Genomic DNA, 25,703 nt, shown 5'->3' with positions numbered 1-25,703 from the left:
TTTGTTGTAAAGAAAACAAAGGTGATAAGGACAAAGGTGGTTGGGAAGAGATGCTAGCTAATAGCCACAGAATGTCTCATCTTGTCCTCCTGATTATTAAGATCCTTTTCAACTATTGGTCTGGGCATAGTGCCCATTTGGAAAGGTCTGTGCAGATATTCTTGTCCATATCACCTTGTTACCAATTTTCCAATTGTGTTCTTTTTGAGGCCCTGACCATTTTAGTTAAATTGTTACCTCCTACCCACACATTGATGTAAATTTGTACTTTTGGTCATTCCTCATTCCAGGTGAAATGACAGGCAGATCTATTACTTGTTCTGACTACTAGGAGGATTTCACTTCATCGCTGTCCTTCAGGGCCACCCTTGAGTGGGGTTGTAGTGCTGGAACTATCTACTTCTAATTAGTGTCAGCATATACAGAACCATCTATACTAACCCATTTCCCCCCCCCATTAGTCAACAGGTCTTAAGAAACCTGTGGATTCAGGTTGTAGATTAAGAGGGAAAACAGTGTAACAGGCAGAGGGCCTATTAGAATCTGGACTATTTGCTCATGCAACTTAATTGTGCCTTCAGGATTTGCTTGGATCCAGTTTTGTATAGACCATTTTTATTTGGTGATAGAGTGCTATTGGGCATGCCCAAATTTATGGGTTGGTGGATCAGACAATAATGATTTTATGACGGCCAATTCAAGTTGCATGGTAAGTTGGTGGCCATGAATGTATTATCTGCTGAAGACTAGTAGCAAGTGTAAAGCTTGGCTCTCAAGAGGAGAATAGTTATTTGTAGAGGATGACTTGCTTTGTTCCAGTATCCGAAAAATTTACAGTATGATTCTATAAAGACCTGCCAAATTTGACCTGCCTGAACTTGAGCAGTCAGAATGCTGTCATCAACTTGGAAGAGAGCTAAGTAGAACATGTGATGTCTTTTGGAATGAAAACTTGGTCAAGATTTCTGTAGACTAGATTATGCTGGAGTTGATACAGCTCTGAGGTAAAGCTATGAAGGTATATTGCTGGCCCTTACAGCTGAAAGCAACTGTTTTGGTAGTTTTTACTAAAAGGATGGAGGAAATAGCTTTATTCCAATTGCTGGGAAATGTATTGATCTGCTTCAACAATGAAACTACATCTTTAACTACAGCTGCAGTTGGAATCACATGTACTTGTGCTTACAGTAATTCACTGTCATTCCCTGAGATTCACCTGTATCCAGTACAGGCCAGATAGATAAGCTGAATATTGTTAGGGTTGGAATCACTATCCCTGTATCTTTTAAGTTTTTAACAGTGGTACTGATCTCTGCAATCTCTCCAGGAAGATGACATTACTTTTGACTTGCTATTTTGGTAGGTAAAAGTTCTACTGACTTCCACTTGCTTTTTTCTATTTGGTTTTCCTCTGTAAATCCTCCATTCCATGGGTCAGGTAACCAATATGGAAATGGTGCCAGTTTCTGCATTTGTCTTTTCTTAGCTCTACTCTCCAGACCAGGGAAATAAGATGGGTTCATGTACCTACTGGGCCCAAACTCAGTCAATCTCCTGACCTCTGCAAGCTAGTAAACCACAATAGCATGTGAGTTTTCTAGGAGTTAGTGTCCGTTCAGATCCAATGTCCAGTTAGCCCAGTGATTAACCCCTAGTGCATAGTCACCTTGGTAAGTGGTTGTATGTTTCTTTGAGGAAGGTGAAGAGGAAGGTTTACAAGATGGTCTTCTGGCAGTATAGTAGGGACTCCTCCTCTTTATCAAGAGATACTAGACCTGTGAACTAGCCCAAGTCTGATAATTGATTGAGAGCTAAGACTCTTTGCTGTGTTGATTTAAGTCCTACCTCTGGTAATTAAACCTAGAGCTTTTCTACTTATACAAATCAGATAATTTTTAGGTAGAATATCTATCTATTTTAGTCCTATGAACACCATGATCAGTTAGCCAACACCAGCAATCTCTGTGGGTAAAACCATTTTGTTTACTGCTTTGATTCCATTATGAAAACCATGGCCATTTTGTTTCTGGAAGTTAAGTCACCCAGATTCCATTGTCTTCATTGACTTCAGGGAGCCTAGCTTGATAGCTGTTATCCACGGCCTTTCTACCACACAGAGCCTATCGAGCTACACAGAGCTAGCTCATCAAGGTTGCTGGGGCTCCCCTCACCAATACATTTCTCAACGTTGGTAAAGAAAGTGTTTTTTTTTGGCTTTTCCAAAACTGGAGACATAGTTAGGGTGAGCAAGGTTCACATAATAAATACTCTCCATGTGTTAGAAAAGTTAGAAGGCATTTTCCTTAAAAACTCCTGAATGGGTATCTGTATGTACAAGATAAGGAGATGTTTGTTTATGATCTCAGTAAGTAAAACAAATTAATATACAGAATGTAGTCTCAGTTTGAAAAGCATAATTGCCAACAAAATGTTTATATTTAATGCTTTTGGGTGAAAAAGGAGTTTTCTTGGTCACCAGTGCGTTAAATGTTTAGATTTTCTTAGGTGAAGATAAAAGCCCTTTGAATGTTATCTTCTTTGTTTTACTATGCAATTAAAAATTCACATTAAACAACAGGTTTTTTTTTTTCCTATTCTGAGGTTGAACATGACTCATGTTCTATATGTACGTATACATACATATATACACCCACACATATATATGCATATGTGTTCTTAAAAAACTCAGTCTTTTGTCTTCTGTTGTCATCATTATTTCTTAATAATTATCCCCTTTTGGGGTCTTGCAGGAGACTGAAGTGGGTAAGAGAATATTTGAGAAGCTTGAAGAGATAGACTTTATTCATTACAATTTACTGTTTCTACTGTGGAACTATAGGTTACTGAGGTAGTAACACCAGCTTGAGAAACAGTGGTTTATTTGGGCCATATAAAAATACTTAGTTTTTGAGCTTGTTTGAAAGAAAATATTTAAATAAAGGGCTTGGACCATGTCTTTTGTCCCCCTTTCTGCTGTGGGCTACTCATTCAAAAAAAAAAAAAAAAAAAAAAAAGACTTGCCTTTAAGAAATCATTTTAGTTAACTGTATATCTAAGAAACATAGAAATTGGGTGCTTTATACTAGGCTAGTAGTTTCTAATCTACCATGAGACCATGAAAGATATGCCCTTAACAAGAGATTGATTAGTCCCAAACAGGATGTAATATGTATTCTTCCCTAAAAACCTTCTGTGGTCAGAAGCACTGCCAGCTAAGGTTGGCCTTTTTAGTCAGATAATTATACCACAACCTTAGTAGAATTGTTAATCAGAATCAGATTCAGGTAATTTGCTTTAAATCACGAACCAGAAAAGAAGAATATCACTATAAATAATAAAATATTTCCTGATTATGATATGAATACACACACATATATTTTTATATTTAATATAAGTGTTACGATGTCTGGTAGTAATACGAAATAAAATGTGAAAATTCTCCGGGCACCTGGGTGGCTCAGTCAGTTGGGTGTCCAAGTCTTGATTTTGGCTCAGGTCATGATCTTGAGGGTCCTGGGATGAAGCCCCACATCGGGCTCCCTGCTCAGAGGGGAGCCTGCTTCTCCCTCTCCCCACTCCCCACTCTTGCTCGCTTTTTCTCTCAAATAAATAAATAAAATCTTTTTAAAAATGTGAAAATTCTCAAAAACAAAAACTAAAAAAGATTTGTCAAGGTAGACCTTGAAATGTACTATTGTTAAAGGTGAGTGAGAGAGATTGAAACAGCTAGTCGTGATATGAAAGTATAGGCTGGCATCCAAGTACTGAGACATATATGTATAGAGAAAGTTGGAAGGTTTTGAGTTGGTATTTTTTTTTTAAAGATTTTATTTATCTATTCATGAAAGACCAGAGAGAGAGAGAGGCAGAGACACAGACAGAGGGAGAAGCAGGCTCCATGCAGGGAGTGCGACACGGGACTCAGTCCCGGGGCTCCAGGATCTGGCCCTGTGCTGAAGGCAGCGCTAAACTGCTGAGCCACCCGGGCTGCCCTTGAATTGATATTTGAAGTGTAAAGTGTTCTAACACATTCTATTCTTCATTTGGACTTTGACCTTTGAAAAGCCACATATGACCACTTTTCAAATTATTTTTATTACTCTTCATCTATCAATTTTTAGAGCTTTCTTTGATATCTTTAGTAGTTTCTTGTAATATTCAGTGGTTAGAATATTATTAGGCTAACTCAAATTATCAATAAGGTCTTGAGTCCTAGTGGCCTTCTCTTTTTAAGGATTTTGCCATGTAAATACAGGACTAGAAACAATTTCTTTTTATAATGGCTGTGGATAGACTTAAAGCATACTTTGTATTTCAACTGAACTTTTATTTTATAAACATTTTCAAGCAAAGAAACTTTATTTTATGTAAAATATAAGAATATATATGGGTCAGTAAGGACAGGGCATTTTGTCCCCCTACCCCTCAACACTCATATTAAAATGGTTTTATTCTTCTGAATTTCTAAGAGGAAGTTTTCTCCCTTATTGTAAAAGCTAGCAGATTTCCCGAGTGTCCTTGGCTGATTTATTCATGGCCTACTTGTGTAGTAGCAAAAGAAAAGAATTATACATTACATTTTTTTATATTATGCAAGAGCAATTTCTAAAAAATATATTTGGTAAGACCTTTAATAAAATTTTTAATGACTTGTCTTTCTAACTCATAATAATTACAAAGAGTACTATCTCCTCCGTTATCATGGCTCAGAGCAATGTTTTTTTTTTTTTTTTTTTTTTTTTTTTGCCTAGCTGGGATAATGTGTTGCTGCTTCCATATTACTTCTGTTTTTTTTTTTTTTTTATAAATTTATTTTTTATTGGTGTTCAATTTGCCAACATATAGAATAACACCCAGGGCTCATCCCATCTAGTGTGTGTGTGTGTGTGTTTTTAAAGATTTTATTTATTTATTCATGAGAGACACAGAGAGAGAGAGAGGCAGAGACACAGGCAGAGGGAGAAGCAGGCTCCATGCAGGGAGCCCGATGCGGGACTCGATCCTGGGTCTCCAGGATCACGCTCTGGGCTGAAGGCGGCGCTAAACCGTTGAGCCACCCAGGCTGCCCCTACTTCTGGTTTTTAAGTTAAATATTCTTTTTTCTGTTTAAGAAAAATTTAAGGTGTACTTATACTTCAGATAGTGTTTAAATTAAATCTGGATGAATGTAATAAATTAGTAACATTTGTCTAAATATCACCAGTACTCTGAGATAAAGTTAGTCTACCATTAACCCAAATTTTTCCTTCCTCCCCTCTTGACCTCCTTTCTTTATTCTGCTTTCTTTTATTATTGCCTTCTTTTCCATCCTTTGAAAGTTCTAGCAGTTGAATACATGAAGAATGGATAAATAATCTCAAGTAATTATTTGTTTACTATCTTTTCTCCTGTTTTTTTTTTTTTTAAGATTTTATTATTTTAGAGAGAGAAGGAGAGCATGTGCACATTTGGGGGGGGGGGTAGGAGCAGAGGGAGAGGGACAAGCATACTTCATGCTGAGTGCAGAGCCTGATGTGAGGCTCGTTCCCAGGACCCAAAGATCATGACCTGAGCCAAGATCAAGAGTTGGACACCCAACTGACTGAGCTACCCAGGTTCCCCCCTTTACTTTTTCTTTTAGCCTGTTATTTACCTGAGGACAGAGAGTACACCAATCTTATTCACCTTTGTGTACCTAATGGCTTGGATTAGTACATAGTAGGAGTTCAGTAAAGTATATGAATGAGTGAGTCAATGAATAACAAAACATATATTATGAAAATAAAAACATATTATGAATGCTTTATTGAAATCATGCTTGTTAAAAATATGTTTCTTGTCTATTGAAATAGATTGTAAACTACGCTGGGGTGAAATTATAATAGGAAAAGAGAAATATTTTTAATAGAATATTTTAACTTTTGCTACTTGTTTTTTAACAGTAAAAGAGAAGTACAGTGAACCATCAATTTAAAGTGGTTTTTAAAACTAGACTTTTGATTATTTTGGATTGATCTTTTGAACTATATTTGACCATGTGACCTTGATTAGCTCAACTAACTTATGGCCCAACTAAATTAAAATAGTTTGAGGGCATAATATGGAAATACTCATATTTTTATAGTAAGTATCAGTTTTAAGGATTTTAATTGAAACATGATGTCGGCCTATGTAGATAATAGCATTTTTATTATTTATTTCAAATTGTAACTTGAGAATTTTAAGGAGTGAAAGTATTTCCAAGCATAACAGAAAATTATGTGCTTTTGGGTTCAGAAATTATTTTTTAAGCAAAATAGGCCTGACTGATCAGAAACACAAGGACCAAAGTTAAGTGTATGTAATTTCCCAAAACAGTATTAGTAGATAGTCTGTTCATTTAATTGTTGGATAACAGGTGTGTACAAATACTTCAGTTATTTAGGAGACCGGGAAAAAAAAGCTCACTAGTAACTATAGTATGGGTCTTGGTAAGGTATGGAGTAGCCATAAATTTGAACTTGATACATTATGAACTTAATTTGATCACTTGTTTAGAGAGGCTGTTCATACTTGGCTATACAGCAGTATACTTTGGAGAATAAGACTCTACTCAATGTTTCATAATATCTTTTCAGCTCTATCTAATTGTAATATCTCTGTTACTGTTTGCTTAGCTTTTGTCTCTTTGTGACTTTGGGATATATTTTCATCTTACATTTTTCTCTAGGCATCCACAAGGACAAAGATAAACCTCCCAGCTTCTCTGTTGTCCTTGAGACTTTGAGGCGTACCTTGACAGATTACCAGAACAAGCTGGAAGATGCATCTAATGAGGTAACACTTGCACTGTTTGGCTCCACATTTATAGCCTTCGGCCTGCAGCAGTACGTTTCCTTGCTTGTTACAAAGGTCAGAAAGATTGGGAATGTTGAATTGACAGCTTCACAGATACAAAAAGAATAAATTGTCTGTCACTGTTCTTTCTTTAAGTGTGGCCTAAAGTCCTGTCTCACTTATGTTTTTGTAACGCTAAAGTCATACTATTATTTTCAAAGTTACAAAGACTCTCTTGGTCTTCAAAATTTATCTATTTTAATTTAATAAAAACTGTATAAGACATCTAAGTTAATATGTATTATATTTAAATGCTAATGTATTTTTATGAAATTAGGAAGAGGTAGTGCAAATTTAGGTTTTGTTAATACCTTAGGTTAAAATTTCTACAAATTATGGAAGTCTTCCCAAAACAAGAGAGAGGTTAGTTTTCATTCTCTAAAGGACTGTTGTTAGAAGTTTTCAAAAACAAATATCTCTTTGATGTAGCCTGGTAGTTTTGAGTTTGCTGATTAAAAAGACTCATGCTTCTATTTTTCATCTCCTTTGTATTATTTAATGTGTGGGTTGATAATTTTCTTGGGTATTAAAATATTTTATGAATTTATGCTTTAAAAATTGAAGAGTTTGATTAGTTGCATCTTGTCAAACCAGAGAGTATGAAATAATTACATTAAATACAATTAGTTAGCAAAGCAACAAATAGATTGTTTAAACCAAAGACAAGCCACATAGCATGGAATTTAGTGTTTATCCTCTTGTTTGTTTGTTTGTTTTTTTTTTTTCCTCTTGTTTGTTTCTTTCAAATAATACAAGGCCATGAAATCATTATATTTCACATTTCAGGAGAGGTTTATTATACTTTACCAAGGTCAACAAAGAAGGAAAAGTGAGTCTTCTGAAGGCTCTCTGTAAATTGTTCTAAAGGCAAAAAGAACGTGACCACTGAAATAATTAAATTTCTATAAAGAACAAATATTGCTAAGTCTTTCCTAGTGAGACGAGGCAACCTGTATTGTGAGTAGTTTATGAAACTCTTCTGAGGCCTAGGTCTGGAAGCTGCAGGGTAACTAGGAACATATTACCCACAGCGAATTGTTATTTGGGAGGATGAATGTCACATGATCCTTAGCACAGTTGAAAAGTCGACTCAGCAGGCTTTGGCTTAGTAATGTGCTTTGTTGTGAATCAGTGCCAGAGACAGCAGTGGGGAGACCAAGGGGGTGGCTGCAAAGAAAGCAAAAAGAGCAGTCTGACAGAAAGAAGAATGAACTGTCAAAGAAAATAAATCACAAGCGGAGCAGGACCAACTGATGACCTGCCACAAGCCTTCCCAGTAGGACTGCATGTGACCGACCCTGAAGTTGTCATATGGAGTGAGAGACCAGTGAATACCCTCATGATGTAGAGAAAGAACAGTCTTCTGCTCTGTGCTTTTTCTCTTTCCTTATAGATGCCCCAGCTTTTGGCATTTTGGTCCAGTAGGATTTTAAGAATAAAGTTGTATTTGTTTACAGTAAGAATGAAATCCTTTATCCAGCCATCTAGTAGAAACACAGTAACATTGCTGACATTTTAAGCTCGAATGCTTTTTCTTTTTAGCTATGTGAATTCGTGACAGAAATGACTTAGTTAACCAAAAGAGATAATTTTTTAGGACTCTTAATCACTATTGGATAATTGGCTTTTAAATAATTGCATAAAAAACATTTAAAGATTAGCTTTTGAGTTACCCTCGAAACATAAAAAAAATTAATTTACGTTTTCTTTCATCAGTTAAACAGCGTGAATGATGCTAAGGAAAAGGCATCAAACGAACTTGATTCTACCAAACAGAAGATAGAATCTCACACTAAAAATATAAAGGTATTATGACTTGAAATAACTTTTTCCTATTATATTAAGAAACAAATATGATTATCTAGGGAATACTTTAAAGTAGAGATATATGAAAATGTGTCTTCGTATTTTTTTTAAGTACATTTGGATACAATTTTGATTATTATTTTTTATTGATTAAAGTAACAAGAATGTATTTTTCATTAAAAAAATCTTGGTTGGAAATTATTTTGGTTAAAGGAAAGATGTATTTCCCTGATTTAGTTATAATACTGTAGATTCAAAAAATGATTTAAGATTTAATGCCCAGCCTCAGATACATATTTGACATATTTTACATAAGCACATCAGTATTTGGAGTCGGTTTTCTTCATTTTAGGGTGGAGCAATTGTTTTTAGAGCATCATACCTAGTAATGGGCTGACACTGCACCTGGCTAAGGTCCAAGACAAGAGTTTATTTTATATTTTGCCCTGGTTTTGTGTACTACATCTTTGCAAGATTATACTGAGGCGAGTCTCAGAGTTGGAAATTTTTGTTGTTGGTTCGTGTTGAGCTTGTCATGGACAGACTTCAGTAGAATTTGTTAATAAGGTTGGAGAATAAAGAGTTTGGAATTTTATGTCACACACTTGAGATTTCTATCAGTATTTGGATGTCATTGGGGAGTAAATGTTCTTATATTAAATGTAAAAGATTTCATTTAAAAATGTCATTTACATGTTATGAAAATTTTTTGAGTTACCAAGCTATCTTTTTAAAATAATGAATTAAAAGGAAAACTCCTTTTCAAAGAGCTTTTTGGAATTTAGCTATCTTATGAACATTTTATGATTCAGTGTTAAAACCTAATGTTTTTTTCTAACTTTTGAGTGAAAATAGTACACTTAGAAAACACATTCAATGGGGATCTCTGGATGGCGCAGCGGTTTGGCGCCTGCCTTTGGCCCAGGGCGCGATCCTGGAGACCCGGGATCGAATCCCACGTCGGGCTCCCGGTGCATGGAGCCTGCTTCTCCCTCTGCCTGTGTCTCTGCCTCTCTCTCTCCCTCTGTGTGACTATCATAAATAAATAAATAAAAATTAAAAAAAAAAAAAAAAGAAAACACATTCAATAAAATACCGTAATGTTGAACACTATAGTCAAATGCTTGCCCTTTGATTCTTCTATAGTAAAGCTTTGGAGGTCTTCACTCTATATTTTTTGTTTGCATCCTTGACCCCTTTACTGGCTGGCCTTCATGCAAATCTTGTTTTCTATCTCTGGCAGGACCTTCAGGATAAACTGGCTGATGTCAGTAAAGAGTTAAGTCATTTACGCACTAAATGTGCAGACAGAGAGGCTCTTGTAAGCACTTTGAAAGTGGAACTACAAAATGTGCTGCACTGCTGGGAGAAGGAAAAGACTCGAGCAGCCCAGTCGGAGAGTGAACTGCAGAAGCTTGCCCAGGCTTTCCATAAGGATACCGAGGTATTACTGGAGATGCAATGCCCAGCAGGAAGGGACTTCACTAATTTCAGTTTTCTAAATATACATACATCAAGTGGCTGTTTTTACTCTGGTTTGGTTTAATTCAAAAAATTGTCCTGAACTGACTCTTTTGAAATGTTCACACCAGGCACAGAATTGGTTACTCCGTTACATTCATGTTATCCTATTCTGGAGAGAAGTGATGAAGTTTAACCCCTCTCTCGAACATCATGTCCCAAGCACTTAGGTTCCTAACAGTCCTTTCAAATTTTGCCTATTTGCCAGTGACAAAATTATTTTTTTTTATTTCAGTAGTCGAGTAGCTTAGTATTTAGTAGTTTAGTATTTGGTTTTTACGGTTTTTATAATCAGGAGGAACTAGACTCGGCTCACGGTACTTCTGTTTACAGACTGTAAATATGGACAAGCCACATAGCTTAGTCTCCCCACATCTCAGTTTCCTTATTTGCAAAACAGGAATAATATCAGCTTTAATGGACGGTCTCCTTACTCTTATAACTGTAGGGTATTAACCAACATTTAGGAAGAGACAAGCCCCACAATATTGAAACTTGATTTAGATGCTCTTGAGAGTTTCCTATTCATTTTTATTTATTAGTGAGTTCTTAAAATATTATTATTATTTTCATAAAATATTATGATGAAACTTTTATATTCCATATGAGCCTATATGAATGGAATTGTTGTAGTATATATTCTCTTGCCTGTGGGATATAGAGCTAGTTTAGCTAGTGTGGAACTGGTTTATCTGAGTTGTCCTGCATATTGAGTTCATTACTCCAACAAATATGAACATGAATGCCAAGAGAGTAAAAAGGAAACATTCTTTCCACTCTTCTTACAGTCTGGGATTTAAATTGTGTCCACATGAAGGGGCTGGAATTGTTCTACACATCAGATAATGATTAAAGTGAAGGAAACTAGAAGCCTGCCTGTATTGTAAAGTCAGCATGTCTACAGCATTGTGGTTGGGTTCAACATGTGTGAATTGATTTTGGATCTTGAGATTCTCTTTTCACGCCAAATGGATGATTATCATGCATGGTTTATCACAGCCCAAGCAAAAAGGACATAATGGCGACACAATGAATTATCCTTAGGATGAACTTGATCACTTGGCAAAATGTAGAGGGTGAAGACTTTTAGTGCCTGAATATTACATTTAGTTAGTTATATTTAATAAGATTTTTGAACATCTCAACCCATTGAAAATGCAAAAGACATCCTTAATTGCTTAAAAAAGAAAAAGGCATAACATATTTATGAAGATTCTTCTGATACCCTCATTCAAGTTTGTGGTTGTAACTGCATATTACAATTTTTTTGGTTTTAACGTGTTATATTTGGAAAACAGGTGGCATACAGAGAGAACTAGAGATACACATTTTGATGTATATATAGAGGAAAAATAATATATATGAAAAATTTCCCCACAATTTATAATTACACAACCTTTACAAATGCTGTATACAGTTTGTCTTATGTAGAAGATTAGCATTTCTATTTTTTCCCCTCTCAAATTTTCTCCTATTAAGAGTTTTCTTGCTGATCTATTAAAAAAAACTTAAAGGAACTTATTTTATCTAGATAAAATATCCTTTCGCAGCTTTACACTGACCTCATCTTGAGTTCCACTCTTTGGCATTTTACAGATGAAACACCTTATAAAGAGAGCCATTTGGCACTTTAGTAAAAATTAGTAAATTTAGTAAAAATTTAGTAAAAATTTTTTTTTTACTAAAAAAAAATTTTTTTTTAGTAAAAAAGTTTATCAGCTCTTTACTGAATTCTATGACAGAATGTTTCTGGATTGTTAAGCAGTGGATGGTTTAGTTACCACAATGGCAATATACTTTTAAAGAACTTTTTATTACATATTTCTAATTGGACAGTTTCTAAAATATGTCTTAGGTGGCTGTGTCCATTTCTTTTGGCTGTTATTTTGTAATATATAAACACCTATAAGTGCCCAATGTGCCAAATACTATATGAACTTTCAGGGAAAACAAATGAGCCCCTCTTCCATATCTTTCATATCACTGTCTGCTTTGCCTAAGGGGCTAGGGATAGATTTCCTATAAGTGGTAAGCAAACTGGAATCTCTGGAGGAGGAAGAAAGCTGAGTAATTGTGTACATGTAAAGCACAGATATTGGTGTAACTTTGTCTTTAATGGGGTTGAATAACACTCTTCTCTCTGTATTGGTTTTCTGACTTAAATAACATCTGTTTTGGTGAATATAAATGTGAAATTATAGCATTACTGTATTGGCACCTAGTCAAAAGGGCTTAGAAACAATTAGTCCAGATACATCATGTCAGAGCTGAGAAAGGTGATGCCTGAGCAGGCACTTAGGTCACATCCTCAGCAGTAGCAGAGCTGGGGTCAGAACCCTGGTCTTCTGGCTTCTAGACTACAGATTTTGGTTTTGAATACCAAGTTTAAGCAATTCCAAGTTTTTGCTTGATGCTTAGTTTTGAATGTAAAAAAAAGTCACTCAAAATGACAGTATTTCAAGACTTGGGTATTTTAATTCCTTTCCAAGTTTTTGAAACAAATTCTTCCTCACGCATAGTATGTGTTTTACTTCTTACAGTGTTGATATACTGAAATTAATTTCTTTTTTTCCTAACAGGAGAAGCTAACCTTTCTTCATACCTTGTATCAGCACTTGATAGCAGGCTGTGTGCTCATGAAACAACCAGAAGGCATGCTGGATAAATTCTCTTGGACTGAGCTTTGTACCGTCCTGCAGGAGAATGTTGATGCCCTGATCGCAGACCTCACCAGGGCTAATGAGAAGGTAACTGTCCTCAGGCACCAGATACCTCTATTAGATTCAGTGACATTTGTCCACATCACAGTATCATTAAGAGGGGCTGACACTCATCTTATTTCAAAAAGAATTTGTATGTTAATAATTCAATACCATTAATTATGGCTTGTCTACAGCTCAGTTTGATGCCATTGCTGTAGGCACATAAATGTGACTGAAGTGTGTGTGAAGTCTCTGAGCTCCACACTCTGTGCAGGACATGCTAATACCGCTAGCCAGTATTAGCCACAGGGACCTAATTAAAAGAAAATAAATTAATCTTACTGATGAAGCAATTCAAAGAACTTAGTCATTTACATGAATAAACCAACTCTTTATGTTAGCATAAAACAGAAACAAGATACAGTTATTCAAAAACACGATCTCAGAATTTTTGCCCAGGAAATAACGAGGTGTTACTTTAAAAGAACTTAAAAATTTTAAATTATGTTTATGCTGTTTCTTGAATTATAGCAAACCATGCATTACAAAACACATTCAGTGCTGTAGCGTGTATGAAGTATACATGGTGAAAACAGAAATGACTTATAGGAACACTTTACCATTCACCAGTCCAGGAATTCAGTCTTTCAAAAAAAACCCAAAACCAAAAACCCTTCTTTTGGTTACGGAAAATTAAAACAACTGAGCAGACCATCGTATTCCACTGTTAAAGATACTGATTCTCATCCTAGGTCTATCGAACTGGTCAGAACTGTAATATGTGGTCCAGTTTCCAGATCTTGGTTGCCATGGCATTTGCTCTTATGAGACATGAGGAAAAAACCTGTTACCTAAGTTTTTTTTTTTCCTCCAATCTGTTGAACTAATGAAACAGCATCTTGGCCCAATTTTAGAGTGAGAACATGTTACCTTGGTTTGATTGGCAAGCACAACCTTAAGCCCTGAGAAGTAAGATCAAGGAAATGAGGTAATAAATTGTGAGAAGCACAGATGCTGTTCATGATTGCAAATGTGTGCATAATGGGCTTGAAAATGACCGATAATGAAAATGAGTACATGTTTGAGCCCTCTGAAATGGTATTATGTTTTAATAGTTTTTCATAGTTTCAGAGCAGTTATTAATTGTAGTATACATTAGATCATGATTTTCTTTCTAGTGTTTTAAATGTGAAATAAAAAATGATTTTAACATTCTGTTTTATTATATGTAAGATGTTGGTAGATTTGCAAATCTCATTGAAATATTTTGTTTCTCATTGAGATATGTGAACAACTTGAGCTTTGGTTCTAGAAGTAAGAATATTCTTCTTAATTTTCTCAGTGAAGTTGATTATAGAATGAGTAACTTTATTTAAAAAAAAAAAGAATGAGGGATCCCTGGGTGGCGCAGCGGTTTGGCGCCTGCCTTTGGCCCAGGGCGCGATCCTGGAGACCCGGGATCGAATCCCACGTCGGGCTCCCGGTGCATGGAGCCTGCTTCTTCCTCTGCCTGTGTCTCTGCCTCTCTCTCTCTCTCTCTCTGTGACTATCATAAATAAATAAAAAAAAAAAAAAAAAAAAAAAAGAATGAGTAACTTTATTAGAGAGATAAAAATTGATTTGTCCTCTAAACACACATACATAAATATGATACCATTTTCACCGAAAATATGATAATTTGTCCTACTGATTTGTTTCTTTCTTTTTTTTTTTTTAACTGATTTGTTTCTTAATTTTTGTTTTCATTTTAACTTAAGATTTGTATGTGAACTTTAGGAATGAAGCATAGCAGAAGATTTTGGATGGTGTTTGGGGCGGTGATACAAAGAAATGTTTTGTGAACAAATCTCATTCTCCTTTGCATATCCCCACTTAGATAAGTCACCTGGAGTATATCTGCAAAAACAAGTCTGATACAATGAAAGAACTTCAGCAGACCCAGGAAGACACCTTTAACAAAGTGGCCGAGCAGATCAAAGCCCAAGAGAGCTGTTGGCACATACAGAAGAAGGAATTGGAGCTGCAGTACTCTGAGCTCCTCTTGGAGGTACAGAAGAGGGCACAGGTACACTGCTTCTGCAAAGAGCTTTAAAAAATAGCGGGCTCAGTCTTTCACTCTTTCGAGTATTTTTTGTTAGTACCGATGCCAAATCTGTTTAGAACTTTTTGAGGACCACATAGAATTTGTTAGGCACACATACATGTGATCATCGAACACATACACATACTCACAAATGAATGTGTGTGTGTGCATGCATGTGCCTGCGTGTGTATTAAGAATTATCTTATACTTAAGTTGGGAAGCAGATAGATTTTTGGTTAAAACATCCTAGACTGTACTGATCAATTAGATGCTAAAATTGTATTTCCCTTATTTATTTTTAAAATAAAAGGTTAAGAGATTTGGTAAAATGTGATAATCTTTTATCCAGTTTATCCCATTTGTAGGGGTTCGAATGTGAACCATCATTTTAATTCATCTGGGGTTGAAATTTGTTATACCTCCTAACATTATATAAGAACTAGAGTTATAGTTGTACACCCTGTAGCAAAATAACTGAGTGTAGGACATATCCTGTCTTCTGTGTTGGATTCAGTTGAGAACAGAAATTATGGGTAGGTAACATAACCATATTTTTCCTATACAAATTATTATCATCATAATTTATATTGTTAACTGTCATCCCTTACTGATCAGGAATAACATAATGAATGATAGTGTATACTGTTTTTGGTGTTGACTTTAGTAATAGTTCATGTATTTCCAAGATAAGATACTTAGGAACCTTAGTATGTAACTTCTTTATTTGGTCCATACTTATTTTGGTTCATACTCATATTGGCAAGTTTAATTAAAAGAAAGAAACCATATTATTTTTGTTTGTCAATAAACAGTTTCAGATTGCTTAACATAATAGCATTATGCTTTCCCAAAGCTTATGCCTTTCTCTATGAATTTGAATGGCTGAATACACTCTCTAAAAGTAGTCATGTGTTCAGTATTGCAGGGTACCATGTGATATGGTCTGCATTTTCTACTACTGAAATAAAGACCTAACAATTTATTATATTTTCCTTAGAGGGTAGCACTGACAGACAGTGAAGTAAACAGATCTTAAGTGTACAGTTTGATGTTTTGATAAATGCGAAGACCCATGTAACCATATCTCACTTAAAACTTAAAATATTTCATTACCTGGGAAAGTTCTTCTGTGCCCTTTTCCAGTTTCCACTCCATAGGCAACCAGTGTTCTGATCCTCTCCTCACAGATTTATTTCACTTGCTATCAGTTTCCTCTCGATGGAATTATTCAGTACATAATGTTTGTTAGTTGGCTTATTTCACTCAAAATATATATATTGTTTTGGTGCTCCAGGTGAGGCACGAATCAAAATATTTTTTTGATACTCATCCATGTTGTTGTATGTGTTCGAAATTCATTCTTTTTTTTTATATTCAAGTAGTATTCTATTTTGTAATTACACCATAATTTGATAGAATGTGAGTTGATGGTTATTTGCAACAAATATTATTGTAGACGTATTTTGTTGACATATGGCTTTCATTTCTCTTGGTTAAAAGTGCAATTGCTAGGTCATAGGGTAGGTGTATGTTTGTAAAAAAAAAAGTATCATAGTTTTTTTCCGTAATGGTTCTATTATTTTATATTTCTACCACCAATATATGAGAGCTTCTATTGTTCTTCATCCTCTGCAACATTTGGTATTGTCAGTCTTTCAAATTTTAGCCATACTAGTAGTTTTAAAAAGGTATTTCATTGTGGTTTTAATTCATATTTTCTTGGCATTTAATGATGTTCAGTACTTCTCAGGTTCTTATTGGCCATTCATATGTCTTCTTTTGTGAAGTGTCTCTTCAGAGGTTTGCCCATTAAAAATTTGGGGTTATTTGTGTTTTTATTATTGATTTGTAAGAGTTCTTTAGATATTCTGGTGATAAATCCTTTGTTACACATGTATATTACAAGTTCCAATATTTCACTTGCCTTTTCATGATTTAATGGTTCTTTTGATGATCACAAACTAAGATTTTGATGAGGTCTAACCTATAAATTTTTTTTGAGTATTTTTTTTTATGTGGTAAGCAATGTTTCTATACTTGAAGGTTGTGCAGATAATCTCCTCTTGTTTCTTTTAGAAGTTTTAAAGTTTTAGCTTTTATGATTAGGTCAGCAATCCATCTCAAATTAATTTTTATATGTAATGTTAGATGGAAGCTGAGGTTCATTTTTCCCCTGTATTTCTTCTTCCCACACCATTGTTCATGACTCTACTTTTCTCATTGAATAGCCTCGGTCCCTTTTTGAAAAACAAAAAACGAAAAACAAAAAAACAAACAACTGACCATATACAAGAACCATAGGTTTGTTGGGTATCCCTACTGTTTTACCTTTACCTTTTCTAGGATGTCATATAAATGGAATCATACAGTATGTAGCTTTTTGGGTCTTTTTTCTTTTCTTTTTTTTTTGGGGGGGGTCTTTTTTCCACTTAGAAAAATATGCTTGGAAATTATTCATGTTGTTGCATATATCATTCCTTTTTACTGCTGAGTTATATTCCCTTGTATGATGTACCACTGTTTGTTTATATTTGCTCATGGGCTTTTGGGTTGTTTTTATTTTCTAGTGATGATGACTAAAGAACCTATCATGAATAGGTTGTGTGATCATAAGTTTTTGCTTCTTTTGGGTAAATACTTAGGGGAGTATGATTTCTGGGTTATATGGTAAGTACATATTTATATATTATATGAATGGTTATATGGTAAAAAACTATGAAATTGTTTTCCCAAGTGGCTGTACCATTTTGAGTTCCCACTAGCAGTGTAAGGGAGTTCTAATGGCTTTGCATTTGTGCCAGTATGTGGTTTCGTAATCTTTTCTTTCCTGTTTAGATATTCTAGTAGGCGAGGAGTGGTTGTGGTTTTAATTTCCATTTTCCCTGATGAATAATAATGTTGAGTGTTTTTTTTTCATATGCTCATTTGCCATCTGTATATATTCTTGGGTAAATTATCTGTTCATATCTTTTACCCACTTTTTAATTGGACTGCTTGTTTCCTTGTCACTGAATTTTGAGAGTTGTTTATATAATTTTGAAAAGAAGCCATTTGTCAGATATGTGATTTGTAAATATTTTCTCCCATTCACTTAAAATTACTTTTGCAGAGCAAATGTTTTACATTTTTATAAAGTCCAACTTATCAATTTTTTTCTTTTATGTACTATGCTTTTAGTGTTGTATCGAAGAATTTTGCTTAGTGCAAGGTCACCAAGATTTCTTCCTATTATTCTCTATGTTTTGTAGTTTTAGGTTTTACAATAGGTCTTTGATTCATTTTCAGTAAATTTTTGTAAAGATGAGAAGTATGGGCTGATGTCCATTTTTTTCATATGGATGTTCAGTAATCCAGCACTATTTATTGAAAGATTGTCCTTCTCTATTGAATTGCCTTTGTACTTTGTCAAAATCAATTTGCTATATTTGTGCAAGTCTATTTCTGACTTTCTCAATTCAATAATGTTCCATATATTTATGTATCTAGTCATTTTTAATACTCTACTGATTTGATTTTTGTAGGTTTTTAGGAAGTCTTGAAATTAGGGAGTGTGACTTTTCCAACTTTCTTCACTTTCTATCAGGTTTTTTTTTATTGGATAAATTTAACCTGGAACATTCTGTAAATTGAAGATGTACATCATGTTAATTTGATACATTTATATATTGTAACATGATTGCCATTGTAACAATATTTATCACATTTTATACTTACAGTGCAATATTATTATTGTATATGTTTAGTAAACTGTGCATTTAATCTCTATCACTATTTTAGTACTCATAGCAAGTTTGTACCTTTACGCAGCATCAATTTAATCAATTTTATCCCTGTACTCCAATCCCGCATCCCCTAGTAACCACTATTTCACTTTCTATTGTTTATTTGTTTGTTTTGTTTTTGTTTTTTAGCATATTTGATCTTTTGAGATTCCATGTATAAGTACTTCTTATCTGGCCTATCTCAGCATAATGTGCTCACAGTCCATCTGTATTTTTGCAATGATAGGATATCCTCCTTTCTCATGGCTGAATAATATTTCATTGTGTGTTATATATCACATCTTTTTTATCCATTCATCTGTTGATAAGCATTTGGTTGTTTTCCTATCATGCTGTAGTACTGTATATGAGGGTGCATATATCTCATCAAATTCCTGTTTTCATTTCTTTGAAATGAAAATATTCCTTTGAGTATATTCCCAGACGTAGAGCTGCTGGAATGTATGGTAGGTGTTTTTTCAAGTTTTTGAATGACCTCCATATTGTTTTCCATTGTGGTTGGACTACTTTACATTCCCACATTCTCTCCAGCACCTGTTGTCTCTTGTTTGCTCTATAGCCACTCCAGCATGTGTGAGGTGATATCTCAGTGTGGTTTTAATTTGCATTTCTCTGATGATTAGTGATGTTGGGCATCTATCTGCTTATGTGCTTGTTAACTATTTTGATGTCTCTTTGGAAAAATATCTATTTAGTCCTTCTGCCCATTTGAAAAAATAGGATTACTTTTTCATTATTAAGTTGTGTTACTTCTTTATATATTTTGGATATTAACCCTTCATTTAATGTATTGATTTGCAAAAATTGTTCCCCATTTAGTAGGCTGCCTTTTCATTTCGTTAGTTTCTTTTGCTGTGCATTAGCTTTTGAGTTTGATGTAGTCCTGTTTGTCAATTTTTGCTTATATGGTTTGTGCTTTTGGTGTCATATGCAAAAAATCGTTGCTAAGTATCAGTGAGCTCCTTTCCTATTTTCTAGGAGTTTCTTGGTATCAGGTGTTATATTTAAGTCTTTTTTTAAAGATTTTTTTTTTTTAAGATTTTATATATTTACTAATGAGAGACAGAGAGAGAGGCAGAGACACAGGCAGAGGGAGAAGCAGGCTCCTTGCAGGGAGCTCGATGTGGGACTCGATCCAGGGTCTCCAGGATCAGGCCCTGGGCTGAAGGCAGTGCTAAACCGCTGTGCCACCCGGGCTGCCCCTATGTTTAAGTCTTGAGTTAATTTTTGTGAGTTGTTTGAGTTAGGGGTCCAATTTAATTGTTGTGTGTGTGTTCCTCCAGTTTTCCCAGCATCATTTGAAAATAATATCTTTTACCCATTCCATGTTCTTGGCTCTCTTGTCGAAATTAGTTGATTGTAGATACCAGGATTTAGTTCTGGGCTCTCTGTTCTGTTCCATTGGTCTGTGTGTCTATTTTTGTGCCAGTATAATACTGTTTTTATTACTATGGCTTGCTGATAGTATCTTATATACATAGAAAACTATTTTTTTCAAGATTTTATTTATTTGTGAGAGACTGAGAGAGAGGCGAGGCATAGGCAGAGAGAGAAGCAGGCTCCCTGCAGGGAGCCTGATGTGGGACTTGATCCCAGAACTCTGGAATCACAACCTGAGCCAAAGGCAGAGGCTCAACCACTGAGCCACCCAGGTGCCCCTATATAGAAAACCTTAAAGAGCCAATAAAAAAACTGTTGGGATTAATCCGTAATTTCTGTAAAGTGGCAGGACAAAATCAACTTACAGAAATCATAAAACATTGGAAAAAGAAATAAAGAAAACTATCCCATTCACAATAGCATCAAAAATAATAAAAGTTAGGAATAAATTTTACCAAGGAAGTGAAAGATCTGTACAATGAAAACTGTAAGACTTTACTCAAAGAAAGTGAAGACATAAACTAATGGAAAGACATTCTGTGTTCATGGATTGGAAGGTTTCATATTGTTAAGATGGCTGTACCATCCAGAAGCCATCTACAGATTCAGTGTATTCCCCATCAAAATACCAAAGAAAAATAATTCTAAAATTTGTATGGAAACACAAAGGACCCCAATAGCCAAAGCAGAGATAAGATAGTCAAACTATCTTATCTGTGTTATGTCATAGTAATTCATTTTCCTAACTAAGAGAGTCAGTTATCACAAATGCTAATGTTTTAAGAGAGGCTCTCACTGAAGACTTCTTTCTCAAGACCATGTGACACGCTAGGCTTTGATCCATGGGTATGCAAATTGAAAGTAACTCAATATTCTTAAAAGTACATTAATAATATTATTATATTATTATATATTGTTATATTGTCTATATTATTTATATACATATTTGAATTTTCATAAAGTATAATTGAATACACAGCAATTCATTTGGGTTTTATAGTTGGTAAATTGCTATTATAATGCATATTATGGGATGTATATATTTTATTTTAGGAAATTTTGTTATGATTAATTCTGTATTTTGGCTTTTTTCTCCCAAAGCTACAATGCAAATAGTATTATTTTCATTTTATATTACTTAATATATTTTCTTTTCTTTCTTTTTTTTTTTTTTTACTTACTTAATATATTTTCAAAAATTATGTTGATGAAACCATGAAGAACAAAATCCACAGTTGTTGCATAGGATTTTAGGTTGTAGAGGACATTTGGTGTTAGATGAACATATCTATTACAAGAAGCCTTCTGCCAGAAAACAAATGACTTATCTATAGGACTCTGTGTTTAATGTTTGATTATTGTAAAGAAATGGCTAGTAAGAGATAAATTAAATAAAAAACAAGTTTTGGATCAAATTGTTTTTATCTGGAGAAACATAGTAGAGTTTATTTGCAAGACTTTTGTATATGTAAGCTTTGAAACAATTAGTGGAAATGATATTAGATACATGATACTTGTACAACAGGAACCTTGGTCTTTGTATCACAGCATGTTTTTAGCATTAGGTAAAATGTGTGGCACCAGGCCACATGGTTGGTAACTCTTAAATACTTTGGAGCCATCATGTAAATGCATCTCAAGTATGTATGCCTCCTGAAGCATCTGGGTTGAGTGCTACATTACATTCTCGTATTAACTTTGCTTTGTAAAATATTTATGTTCTTCTGTCTTTTCTATCTGAAAAAGATGGAATTGCTGGAATAAGAACTTCCTGGGATGCCTGGGTGGCTCAGTGGTTTAGCACCTGCCTTCAGCCCAGGGTGTGATCCTGGAGTCCTGGGATTGAGCTCTACATCGGCCTCCCTGCATGGAGCCTGCTTCTCCCTCTGCCTATGTCTCTGCCTCTCTCTCTCTCTTTGTCTCTCATGAATAAATAAATAAAATCTTAAAAAAAAGAACTTCCTCAGTAGAATAAAGATTTTTTTAAAAAAGATTTTATTTATTTATTCATGAGAGTCACAGAAAGAGAGAGGCATAGACATAGGCAGAGAGAGAAGCAGGCTCCATGGAGGGAGCTCGATGAGGGACTCAATCCCAGGACTCCAGGATCATGCCCTGGGCTGAAGACAGATGCTCAACTGCTGAGCCACTCAGGCATCCCATAGAATAAAGATTATTGCCTATCAGTGAAGGATGGTTAACCTTGATGTAATATTTATTGTAAATACTTTAGGTTTATTTGGCATCTTAATAAAATCAAGTGAGTTCAGAATGGAGAACAAAAATCAAATTCAGGTTCATCATAATATATTGCATTTTATTTCTCTTGTATGACAGTATTTTTTTTTTCTTGTATGACAGTATTAAGAATACATTTGGCAAGAAATCTGAGTTAATGTTATTAGATGTTAAAACTTTTTTTTCTTTTTAATTGAATTCCAAAAATATTCCAAGCTCAGCTTTGTTTATATTGTTGAAGGTGATAGGTGTACATGCCTGCCTGGAATGATTCACCGGGAGTTAGTTTGACAAATCCTGTGCACACCACACATTGATGGACTCTGAGTTGGTATGAAAGGGTACCTCTAATGAAATAGCAGAAAGTCTTCTGCTTCTGAAGTAATTGCTCTAGAAATTATTTTTTTTCTTTTAAGGCCATCAATTGAATCTACACAATGCTCAATGCTTGATACATTTTTCAGTGCTTTTTTTTATAACTTTGCGGGCCTCCTTTTACTTAAGCCCAATGACAACCATGTGAGATAGGTCATTTAAGCATCATTTCTGTTTCACAAATGAGGAAACCAAGATTTGGAGAACTGGTACCACTTACTTGTGTAGTGAGAAAGTTCTAGAGTTGGGGTTAGAATAGGGGTAACAGATATAAAATGTTCAGCCCTTTACTTGGCAGTTAGAAATTACAAAGTGAGGGATGCCTGGGTGGCTCAGTGGTTGAGTGCCTTTGGGTCAGGGTGATCCCGGGGTCCTGGGATCAAGTCCCATATCAGGCTCCCCCCAGGGAACCTGCTTCTTCCTCTGCTTATGTTTCTGCCCCTCTCTCTGTATTTCTTATGAATAAATAAATAAAATCTTAAAAAAAAGGAAATTGCAGAGTGAACATTATGTCCTGTTTTTAATACATTATCATCATCCTGATCTTCTAGTCCATTTTGTATTACACTACAATGTGTTTCTTTTAGAAATATATGCTGCTTTTGTATATCAAGTAATACCTGAAAATGGATCTAGTGACAGCTCAGTTTCTTATTTCTTGAACTCGCATTTCCAAATGATTCTTGATTGATTAATAATTAAACATAATAATGCATGAAATACCTACCTAGTGATTTACTGTCAGCCATCCAGAGATGCTAGTTTCCTTATCTCTTATTTCTCTCAGGCTTCTTTTTTTTATGAGACTGAATTTTTGTATATTCTATTACAAAATTGCTGTAATAGGTAAGAATATCAAGACAACTTTTACATAATGTATTTAATAGTAACAAACATATACATGATATACCAGATATATAGGGCACTGTGTTCCATGCTGTGGTATTAACAAAGAACTATAATACTTAGTTCTTTCCTCAAAAACTGTCAATTTTAGTTGGGAGGTCATTATATAAACATACAAGAAATTAACTAATGTAAGGTTTATCACAACAACTCTGTAATTAATTCCCAAGAGAATGTTATAAATGTAGAAGAGGAGGCGGTCAAATTTTGAAGTTTTTATAGAGGAGACTGTAGCACCCTGGGTGCTCTTGCCAGGGTCTGAAAACCCACAAGGAAAGGAGACATGAGGCAGGTCAGAATTGAGAGATAGTGGTGACTTATCATCAATCTGTTGTAGTATCTTTTAATGGGTGGCAAATAAAGCATCTTGCCATATTGACACCTTTATTCTCAGTCTAATGATAAGGAGAATTCTGTTCTTTTCTGTTCTTTTGAAGGTTTGGCTCATCCAAAGGGCATTTTTAAATTTTTACTGCTTTAGAAACGAGTAAATGCAGACACAGACCATTTTGGCACATAATATTTTTGCCATGCTAGACTTGTAAAATGAAGATAGTGTTTTTAAGTAAATAATTATTATGAGATTTGAATATATATATGTGAAGGTCAGGTAGTGGAATTTCTAGGTCATATATTGTAACTCCATATTTAACTTTTTGAGGAGCTGCCAAACTGTTTTCAAAAGTTGTTGCATCATTTTAATATCTCCCCCAGCAAGTTATGAGGTTTGCATTTTCTTCACAAAATATGTTTTAACAGAGAAGCATTTACATCATAAGATAAGCAGGTGAATTTATTGTATTTTACAATATTACCATTCCATAAAAAGACAAGGTAATGCAGCTTGTAAAAATAAGACATTTTAAAATGAAGTCCTTTGATGTCTGTGTATCATTGAGTATCCAGTTTGCATTTTGTCTTTTGCCAGCATAAAGAATAAGAACTCAGGAAGCAAAAATGATAAAAAAGAATATTACTCCCTAGGGAAGTGTCTAATTTCTGGCCTAAAGTGTCAGAGTTCACATAGCACTGTAAGGCTTCCCACGGAGCCTGCGAATTTCAGGAAGTTAGCGTGTGATTCATTAAGCAAAGAAGGTATCTTTTCCCCCCATTTTGGATGCACTTTGAATTTATCAGATAGTAGAGGAAAAACTAGTGAAATTATATAGTTTTTTTGATATGCCAAAGAAATATTTATAAAAGATATCAATACTATATTTTTATGGTTTCTTAAAATTCTTCAAGAGAAGAGTGTTGTTTTGGAGGAATTTGCAAATGTTATTTTTGAAATTAAACACACCAAGGAGCAGGTTCTTTCAGTACTAGGAATGCTTTTGTCCCATATGAAGGCGATGTTCCTTATGTTTGCTTTAAAAATATTGGCCTTTAATCTCCTTGGGTAAAGAACAGGATTTTTTTTTTTTTAAGGGGAAAATTGCTTTTATTGCTGTTTCCAGTGTTACCATCAAACAAGCTTTGTTCTTCAAGAATAATTCACAATAAATAATGCAGTACCTCTGAATGTCCCTGTGGAATATTAGAATTAACTTTAAAACAGAATTCTGACATGTTGATAAGTTCCAAATTGTATTTGGAAATTATATCTTTTTTTGATTATATTTTTCTTCTCCTTATGTTTGTAAAGCTTTTTATTCATTGGTTATATATTCACTGTCTATTCAATGCTCATTTTTCAATGAGCAAAAAACTTGCTAAGCACCAAGGAACGTCTTCTAAAGGATTATTTAATTTTTTCAATATTTACTAAATACCTATACAGTGTAGAGCACTGTGACAGGCACTATAGTAAATACTTCTGGCTTCTAGGAATTAGCAGTCTGTTGTACTTGAGGGAGAGTAGATATACACACATGAAATAAGTAGCAGTGTAGGAATTAAACATCTGAGTGGTATAATTAAGTTCAGAGAAGGTCAAGATCAGTGTGAGTGAAGATTATAGTGGAAAGTGTCATGGAATAGATAGACCCTGAAATGGACTCTGAAGATTATTAGGATTTAAATAGTGTTAGGGGAGTTAGAAAGGAAAGGACCTGG

General features: G+C 34.6%; 1 protein-coding gene across 9 annotated transcripts in view; it reads left to right on the top strand.

The window, feature by feature from the left end:
• The window catches only part of CCDC171 (coiled-coil domain containing 171), a 340,332-nt gene that overhangs the window by 117,476 nt on the left and 197,153 nt on the right, over positions 1–25,703 (top strand). For 8 of the 9 annotated variants that reach the window (XM_041762317.1, XM_041762318.1, XM_041762320.1 and 5 more), the window contains 5 exons: positions 6,689–6,795; positions 8,572–8,661; positions 9,905–10,105; positions 12,762–12,929; positions 14,761–14,949. In XM_041762317.1, coding sequence (XP_041618251.1) covers positions 6,689–6,795; positions 8,572–8,661; positions 9,905–10,105; positions 12,762–12,929; positions 14,761–14,949 — 755 coding nt within the window. The remainder of the gene's footprint in view (positions 1–6,688; positions 6,796–8,571; positions 8,662–9,904; positions 10,106–12,761; positions 12,930–14,760; positions 14,950–25,703) is intronic. The other variant, XM_041762315.1, reaches the window with a different exon arrangement.

The sequence above is a fragment of the Vulpes lagopus genome, chromosome 7 (assembly GCF_018345385.1).
Source record: "Vulpes lagopus strain Blue_001 chromosome 7, ASM1834538v1, whole genome shotgun sequence".
NCBI classification, from domain to species: Eukaryota; Metazoa; Chordata; class Mammalia; order Carnivora; family Canidae; genus Vulpes; species Vulpes lagopus.
This window is presented reverse-complemented; position numbering and strand designations above follow the sequence as displayed.